General features: G+C 37.0%; 1 protein-coding gene across 2 annotated transcripts; it reads right to left on the minus strand.

Annotated features, from left to right (window-relative positions):
- Positions 1-673: 673 nt before the first annotated feature.
- LOC120344064 (uncharacterized) lies at positions 674-7,403 on the minus strand. Of its 2 annotated transcripts, XM_078109842.1 has the most exons (4): positions 7,298-7,403; positions 6,321-6,375; positions 1,716-1,766; positions 674-1,326 (listed from the first exon to the last, which is right to left on the minus strand). In XM_078109842.1, the coding sequence occupies exons 1-4, from the start codon at positions 7,318-7,320 to the stop codon at positions 1,249-1,251; spliced, it is 207 nt and encodes a 68-aa protein (XP_077965968.1). In that variant the 5' UTR covers positions 7,321-7,403; the 3' UTR covers positions 674-1,248. The 2 variants fall into 2 exon arrangements, with proteins under 2 accessions (XP_077965968.1, XP_077965967.1); XM_078109841.1 differs by lacking the exons at positions 6,321-6,375; positions 7,298-7,403 and adding an exon at positions 3,520-4,040.
- Between the last annotated feature and the right edge of the window lie 2,290 nt (positions 7,404-9,693).

The raw sequence follows: 9,693 nt of genomic DNA on the forward strand, positions 1-9,693 counted from the left end.
GCAAGTATTTATGAACGTATTTGATGTATGAAGTATACATGCTAAACTAATGGAATACTTCAATAAGTGATTATGAGAACACTTGCCCTTCGAAATGGGGTGCGGCAATTTTGGGAAACTGTTTAATACCCAATTGCAAATAAGATCAAATTATATATAACTTATTTTGATAGATACCTCCTTCAGTCTGGTATCTGTCATCTAAATCTCCAGATGGAATGTTTTCGAGAGTAGTCAATTGTCAAGCTATAAAAAAAAATCACAAATGACCTCCAAGTCATTTCGACCCGGCGTACTGGTTTCTAAGATTGCACCACAATTTTCAGATTGGTTCAACGTTTCTTTTCTACAAAAACTCTTTGCGATTCCGAGGATTTTTTTCGTTAAATATGTCATCCAAGAAAATAACTTGGTCTGATGACTATTTGCAGTATGGCTTTACCTGCTCAACTGAACGTGACTCCAATGCGAGAATGGCGTGAGAACTGCCCCTTTTGAATCGAAGCCACGTATCTCTCAATTGGTTACCGAGAAACAGTAGCAGAAGTATCACTAATAAATCTAATGAATAATTGAAGTTTACTGTTTGTTGCAATTTATTCTGCTACAACCAATGGAGCAACCAGTTTTTTTTTTTTTTCAGTGGTGGATACTCTCTTGACAAAGCATTTCTTTCACATTTAACTCGCAAAAACAACCTATGCTCAACAGTAAGGCAACGAATTCATATTTTATCAATTAAAGGCGGTCAAATTTTCTATAAATTTGTACAAAATCGACTTACCCTCAATAAGTTCAGTTTGCGCTCTTAGTTCAAATATTTGGGGTTCGACAGAAGCTTGCGGAATAGCATAGGGGTTCGGCAGGCTCACAAAGTTAAAGAACCAATGACTTAAGCGGTCCTCGAAAATTCCTTCGTCGTGGAAACTTTGTGGAAACGTTAGGCGCTACGTTCTAAACAATTATATAGAATCAATTTCCCCAAATACATTTTCCGTAATACCCCGCCTTTGAAATAGAGTGAAAGAGAGAGTGATAGAGAGATCCGATAGTAAATAAAGCAAGTATTCCAAACATTGTCTATCAAACAAACAGTGAAATTGGTGAATATTTTTTTGTTATGCGTCTGAATATTTATTTGCTATATCGTTTCTATAATAGGATGAGTGATTATAATATTAGTCAAACAATCCAATTTTCGGCCGTGGCATTGAGAAAAATTTAGAGGCGATGTCACATTCAAACCAATCAAAGTATTTCTGACGCCAAGAAGATCTTCCGCTGTTGGATATGGTGTTGGTGTAAACACTCCGATCCATCGAATCCCTGAAAAATTTGAGACTATGTTGTAATTAACGTTGTATTATGAAAATAATTACTATAGGGAATATTGGTAAGAACTGATCAAAACTAAGTACACCAAGGTATCCGTTTTGGTATCAAATTTTACACATTTTGGATTTTATTTCATTTTATTAGATTATGACATCTGTTATTTTGTGCGTGTCTGATTGCGCTGGAAACACAATGCTACTATGTTTTTTTGTCTCATTTAACGCATTTGATGTTTCTCGAAACGGGGACTTAAAATATAGGATTTCTACTCCCGTTTACTTTCACGCAAAGTAAAAACTAATTTGTTCCCTGCAATTGTTACACTTCAAAAATTACCTTCAAATTTATTACAATCAACAGCAAGAATATATGTTAAATACCGTAATCTGATGCAAATAAGATCTTTGTGTTGCTATTCGCATGAGATTCAACTGTAAGAAAAAACACATAAGTTATACAAATGTTTGTGTTACAAGTGGTCACAATAGAAAGTAATGTACAAATATTGAATAAATCAGATCATAAAATAGAATTTCCATTAGATTTCTTCCGTTTACTAATGGGTTACTTGGTATATTTTATACAACAGTATCGCATATCGCTTTTTTGTTATAGCGATAGTTTGCAACAGTGCTTAGTTTGTTTTATTAAAAAGGCATAAGTTTCGGTATTTTGTCAAATCTATGACTTTCTATTTTTTAAAACTTTTCCTTAAAGATGCTAAGCTATTATAGAATATCACAAAAACTGTGTTGACGTGCAATATATAGTAAAACTTTTTCAAGATATTTTCTTCAAGATATATTATCGCATGATGTTTGCAAATTCTCCTTGTAGAACTTAGGTTCATTTGTGCATATACTGTGTCCATGTCTATTTGATTTCGATTGAAAAAGCCTTGGCATCGAAATTTCGTAGACCTTTTCTGAAAAAGTTCATACGCGCAAACCTAAATTTTTCCAACCAAGAGTTAGTTATCGTAAAATTACATCCTCACGTAAGCTCGTTTCGGCAATTGAGCAAACGTTCGTTGTTGCAAAACTATATTGGCGAAAAAATCCGGGTTGACAGTAGTTTTATTTTGGGAAATGTAATTCGTGCTCGCGAAACCATATTCTCGCTTTTCGCATAAAGCTATATTTTCAAAATTTGGCAGCTACATTTGCCCACGGCCTGCGAACCTGAATTTCGCGAGCCTATCAGTAATGTATTGTGATAAATATTAGTTGTGCAGGCGAATCCTTTTCTAATCGGAGTTGGGTCGATAACACAGACACATTGGTGTGGCATGTGAATAGAGTACATGCATCTAAAATACATTGACTGTTTATGTAAATCATTCGAATGACTCTCTCTCTCTATATATATATACATATGCTATATTTTGCTGCAGTTGGGCCACTCGTTTTCTGTGGCATATAATGAGCTACTCGCAGCGTTATTTTTAGCGGTTTTTAATAAAAAATGGTATGACAAAATGTCACGCAAGTAATACAGTTCGTTTAATATAGTCAAGTTGGTGCCCAATCGTGGCCGGAGTGGTTTCAATTGCATATTTGACCTTTGACCCCCCCCCCCCAATAAATAAAAATTGTTCTGTTGAAGCTGTACTGAAAATTCTAGTATTCTCAAATATATTTCAATGAAACACAACTAATAATAGTATTATAATCAAAATTCATTGAATAGTTTTCGATAAAATTGGGTTCAACATTTTTTTTATTCATCGTTTTTTGGTCATAACTTTTGATATAATTAAAACAAACCAAAAATGTTGTTACCATTCCATTGGTATTTGAGAGACGCATTCAACGATATATTACTTAATGATTGGATAGCTAGAAAAAAAAATTTGAAATTTGCAAATAAATGGGGTTGGGAAACTTATCATCGCATATCGAATTAAGTTACTAGGGTTTCATTGATTATAATTTAATTTTCCGCCTTTGATGTTCGTTTTTTTGTTGTTGTTGTATTCAAATATCGCTTCAAGATGGATGGTGATATTATCGAAAACGCAATTTTCGCCGTAATTATTAGGTTTTCTAGCTATAATATAATGTATTAGCAATTAAAAGTATTTATATGAGCAGGTTAAAACTAAACCTAGTATTTTGGTACTTCACATCATTAAATCGAACCTTCACCTGATTCATTAACCATTTTTTAAACAGATATAGTTACCATTTCGGGAACGGGAAGAAGAATCGGCGATGTATGTATGTATTCCCGCAGAATTAAATCCAATAGCCCGGTCTAGGAAGGCAATTAACCTTTCCTTTCCCATTGAATGCAAAGTTTCGTGTTCTGATGACCGTGAGTTTGCTTAATCGTATAGTTCAAACTGGAGAACAAAGGGAATGAAATTGGAAAACGAAATACCTTGGTACCGGCATGAGCGACTTAGATTTGCGGTATAGAAAGTTGTCCTAATTCCTACATTTCCACGGGTCCCAATAACAAGTTGTATCCCATTTTTTAATTAGGAATACAGCCGCTGAAAGGTCACAGAGCTTTCAAATATGTCACAGTTTGTTAGAATATATTTTAGGGCTAATTAGCTCCTTGTAATCTGAATTTCAACTGTGCAGCATTCAATTTCCGATTCTCGGGTAATGTATTTTTCCGAGTGGGATTCGTCCAAAATAGCCACTGAACTGAAAATATATGGAACGATCATCTCTCGTTTTGTGTTGTCTCGCCGCGGGATCTTGGCATCTATGCTGCCAAAGTTTATTCGTGTTGTATATGGTTTTGGCCAGTTTTTGTCTATTTTACTACCCAGTGCGCCGCATATGAAAGTATATGCGACACTTTGTGGGTATTCAAATACAATTGTATTCGAGTTGTATTTTTAGAGCCTGATGTGGATCTCGTTCTTGAAAAAATTTGGTTGTTTAGGTTTAGGCGATTGCACAATAGGTATAAGTGGAAACAATTGTTTTTGCCTGGTATCATAAAATGCCAGTGGCGTCGCGTCAATAGGGCCAACCGGGGCAATGCCCCGGTTGTTTTTTCGGTATAATAAAAAATATTCGAAAAATACCTCAATATCGGTTGCAGAGACTGTCTACACTAGCCATATTCTCTCGACATGGTTCATTTTGCGCTCGCAAAGCATTCGCCGAACGTCGACGGGGCGACGCCGATTTTGCCCCGGTTGCTCATTGTATATCGTATTCTCTCTTTTATCTTCCACTCGCCGCGTTTGTCTCGTTTGTTTTCTGTTTCTTTTACTAAATCATCGGGGCCGATCGGGGCTAGCCCCGAAATTATGACGACACAATGCCGACGTTTCTTACAACAACGTGTTGACATATTCAAGCATTCCTTCTCGTTCGTTGGTTGCTTGAAGAGTTGATAGTTTCCTCGCCTTCGTTTTTGTCGCTTGTTTCGCTATTTGAATCAGTTAGAGACCTTTAGTTCATTTGCTTTCGATTTTCCACATTCCTTTTGAGCTCCTCACTTCTTTCCGGCTTCGCATTTCTTAGCCTTAGACCTCATAATGAATAAGGTTGATGCACTACTTCGCACTCCGTTTTCGCAGCTGCCGCTGGAACAAAAATTAGAGGTACAACGTCTTGGGCCTTATCAACCAAAAAATTGTTCACTGGAACAATCCCATGACGGAGGAAAGCGTCGGCGTACATTCTGCGCAGAAACTTGGTATAAAAAACACGAATGGTTGTGTTACAGCGAGGACAAAAATGCACTTTTTTGTTTTTATTGCCTACTTTTTGCTACCGCCCCTGACTCACGTTGGTGTAAATTTGGTTTTAGAGATCTTAAACATCTTTCCGAGCGTGCCAGGGATCATCAATCTTCTATGGAGCATCTGGACAATGCAGTAAAATACCGAACATTCGGAAATGTTAATATTGCAGCACAGTTGGATGAAGGACGCGCGGTTTCTATTCGTCGGCACAACCAAAACGTCGAGAAAAACCGCCATGTTCTCGGTCGATTGATAGATGTTTTGAAGTTCATTGGTTGTCACGAGCTGTCCCTCCGTGGGCACGATGAACGGGCTGGCTCTTCTAATAGAGGGGTATTTTTGTATATGGTGGAATACAACGCATCCCTAGATACAGTATTGAGAGATCATCTTGATGCCGCAACTGTTTCGAAAGGGACATCTAAGGATATCCAAAATGATTTGCTCGACTCAATGTATAAAATTTATTTACAACATTTGGCTCTGGAAATTGAGAGTTGCCAGTTCCTTTTGATTCAGTCTGACGAGACAACTTACATCACGTGCGTTTCCCAACTGGCTGTGATTTTTCGGTTTGTGAAAGATGGTAAACCTACCGAGAGATTTCACAGCTTTGTACCAATCGTTGATCGCACGGCTTGCGGGATATCGGCTGTACTGAAAGAAGTGTTACAGCCTTACAACGCGAAGTCAAAACTGTTTTTATAACTGTTTCATGAAGTATATGACTAATTGCCTCTGATCAGTAACTTGTAGAATTATCACATTGTTCACGGTAGGGATCGCAAACTGGGGATCGCTATATCCAGCAAAGAAGCGAGCAACGAATTTTGTGGGTCGCAAAGAGTACACCAATTTGATACAAGGTACTATATTTATAGTACTTTTTCGGACTTCTGCTCCAAAACACAATTATTAAAACTTTTACAAAATCTAAATCTTACAACTTCGATAGAATGCACAGGATCAAATAGGCGGAATAACAATATTTGATTGCATCGAACTATTTAGCATTTTAAACGTGAACGTGGGTTTTACTCTTTTGGACTTTTGATTCGAAAGACAATTATTAAAAGTTGTGAAAATATAAATCTTACAATTTCGAGGGAAAAAACACGATCAAATAAGTGGCATAACAATGCCGACTTTAATCGCAAGACCCGAGACGCGGTGCGCTCGCATCTAATTGTTTAGCATTTAAACAAAAACAGTGGTATGCAGGAATAAAATAGGCGTCGAAAGTCAAATAAAATGTTTAAATGATATTTACTCGTTCGTTACTTTGTGTCATTGAATCTTCAACCTTTAATTGTTCTGCATCTGAAAAAGTTAAGATATTGTTAAATAAACTGTCGCAGAATTCTCTTGCATAATAAATGAACAGTGGGGGCTCTATCTGATCTTTTGCACAAAGCTCTCGCCACGTTTTAGAATGACATATTAGTAATTATCCATTTGGGATTAGGAATGATTAAGAATTTCTAGCGCAATCTGCATTCCTAACTTCAACTGGATAATTACTAATTCTCTTATGTTGAACGTCGGTAGGGTCTTTGTACAAAGATCCAATCTATGCACGGCGATCCGGTAGTATTCGTACCAAGATGGCGCACAACCTGAACCCTAACCAGGTACACATACTGTGTTCAGGTTGTGCGCCATCTTGGTACGAATACTATGGGAGCACCCTATACACAATAAAATATGAAAAAGAAACGGCTACGGCGAATCTCTAATAAACCATTGATTTTGCGCTACATTTGCGAAAGTTATGCATTGCATTCATGTAAATCTTGCCGTGTTGAATGCAGCTTACGTAGTGACGTAGATCAGTATATTACGTTTAAGTTTTGTAATATGATAAGTCTGTGTATTGCCATATAGCTTTTAAGTTCGACCAGTTGTGAGAAAGCGATGGAACCCGATGTTAGTGAGTTCGATACAAAAGAGAATCATCCATCAATCTAGACTTCTGTATTTGGTTAATAATTCCAATTCGTATAGGCCCGAAAACCTCTAATTTACCACTTGTACAATAGAAAAATGAAAGCAATAGAATAGCAATGAAAACAATAAGTATAAAGAACATTTAGCTTACCTGAATATTGTTTCTTTTTTTTTTTTTTTTTCAAAGGTCCACGTTGTGGATTCATAACAGTTTTGTAAAAATAAATAAATAATGAAAAAATAATAATCATAGAACATAGTTACATATAATAAACAAATATATTCGTAAACATCATCCAGTATTGTTTCGAACTCGCTGTCATAACCCAACAGTCAGCTTATCCATTCATCCTACACAAAATCAAACCTCATCCTACGACGAACATTTGTGACTGCGATGTCGCTTGCGGCTTCCCGCGCACAAATATTTGACAAAAAAAGCTAACTGATTGTTGTAATCAAATATTTTAACTGATTACTTTAATTACTCCAGGTTGCCGTTACGAGCCGATCACGCTTCTAACGCGTGATCTCAAAGTTGCAGAATGAAGATGACGGTTGGGATTTGCTTTATACATTTTCTGATCCTATAATACCTAGTTCATAGTATTTTGGGGGGGGGGGGTTATCTCGGTGACCGTACATTTGAACCCACGTACATTTGAACCCACGTACATTTGAACCCATGTGTATATCCGCGGGTTTAATCTATATGGGGGTGCTAAAACTCATGGGTTAGGGTTAGTATGGGTTCAAATATCCGAAAAACAAAATAATTTCCATAGGTGCAATAGTATGCAGGTGCAATTGCCGTGAGTTCAGATGTACGTGGTTCAAATGTACGTGGGTGCAAATGTACACGGGTTCAAATGTAATGGAACCGTTTATTTCAGATCTCACATTTTTGCATCAGTGACGGGAGCTTAGTACAAAGAATCCAGCATTTCCATTATATTTGTCTGTTTATATTTGTCGAGTAAACGCGCACGTGGATGTCATCAAAAATGTAACCTTCCTTCCACTCAATGAAAGAATAACGGCGTGTTTAGCGTTATATCAATGCATTCTCTAAATTGACGTACAAATCTTATCTCATTGACTTTTGCAGCCAAGAATGTTTTCATACAATAACGTGCCGGCGATGTCCTTAAAAGTGGAGTCACAATGTGACGTTGTTTCGATGCCTACTCACTCTACTGTAAAGGTAATTTCTCCGCACAAACCAAACGGCAGAGACATAACATCAGCAACAGCATTAATCACGGTTCTATGTGAAGTAAATACGGTAATTGACTGCTCAAGACGAGAGCATACCGACGACAACGACTGATTCACATATTTGGTGTTATGGAGCTCGTGAAGAGGTAAACTGTTATTTACGGAGCCCCACAATAAGAACGTAACAAAAACAAATTGTTACTTACCGATTAATTTCAATGAGTGATTTGAAATTACTCTATTTAATACCTCGGATGTATTTGCTGCTTCTTAAATTTTATTAATGTCATTTTGAGTAAACGAATAGTTCGCGGAGACTCTATAGTTCTGCATGAAGCACTTTGAGTCTGTCTCTACAGTAGACCTCTTGGTAAAAAGCGATCATGATACAGCATGATTTAACCTTATGTAATCACTATGTATAAAAATATTCCGATAATATTTATTTCTCATCTGGATTGTAGAAGACAGACAGGATGAAATAGTTTTCTGCAAACTATATTTATAGTTATCATTATTTCAGATTGACGAACAGGTATTCCAGAACATATTAAATTGATATTTGTCGTGTCTCATTTGTTCCACGTATGTAGGATAAGTGGGGCAAGCGGGACACGTGGGATAAGCCGAGCTTGTAGGACAAGTGAGATACGTCCGACAAGTGGGGTAGGAAATAGGACAAGCGGGACAATTAGGCCGGCAAATGGGACACGTGGCACAAGTGAGGCAATTGGGATACATGGCACAGGTGGGAAAACTAGGACGAGTGGGACACGACATTTTTGAGACGTCCTCCTTTTTACTGCCTCATGTTGGGTAGGGTCTATACTGCGATCTTTGAAGTGACTGCAATCGACTTTTACTTAATAAAATTTTACCTCAATTGGCCAAGCCAACATTCCATACAGCGGCAATTCAATGATTCGTTCAGGTGAAGTCCTCATTTAGATCGCCTCTTGTTGTTCAGGTATACCAGTATAGGTCGAAAAAGGCGCTTCACTACTTTGATAATAATTTGGGCGCTCCCGTAGTATGTGCACAAATATGGCGCACAACCTTAACCCTAACCTGATACACATACTATGTTCAGGTTGTGCGCCATCTTGGTGCACATACTACGGAAACACTATAATTTGACCCCACACTTTGTGATATCTCTCATCAATTTATGCTACGAATTATTTTTACGACTCTTATAAAACTTTCAATTTGTCAACAGTGTGTTTGACAAACATAAATTTTCGAGATAAAACTTTACTTAACTTGTGATTCATTAATTTAGATATTTTTTATGGAGAAGGAGGAAAAGTTTAAAGAAATAGGCAAAAATATATGCTTAAAAGTTAATTAGCCTGAGGAATTAACAAAATTTTCCACGGCGTGACTGAATTTTTCTATAAATCTCGTTCGTTTCAGTTGCATACCGTCATTATGTTTAAAGATTTTCCGGTGTTTGACAATGTATATCCATGACGTCG

Source organism: Styela clava, chromosome 2 (assembly GCF_964204865.1).
Source record: "Styela clava chromosome 2, kaStyClav1.hap1.2, whole genome shotgun sequence".
NCBI lineage: Eukaryota > Metazoa > Chordata > Ascidiacea > Stolidobranchia > Styelidae > Styela > Styela clava.

Excerpts from the sequence above, each read along its gene's own strand:
- LOC120344064 (XM_078109841.1), bottom strand. The coding sequence starts at position 3,622 with ATGGGAAAGGAAAGGTTAATTGCCTTCCTAGACCGGGCTATTGGATTT. Across the intron at positions 1,767-3,519 it reads TTCTTCCCGTTCCCGAAATG|TTGAATCTCATGCGAATAGC; the intron begins GTAACTATATCT and ends TTTTTCTTACAG. Across the intron at positions 1,327-1,715 it reads CTTATTTGCATCAGATTACG|GGATTCGATGGATCGGAGTG; the intron begins GTATTTAACATA and ends CAAATTTTTCAG.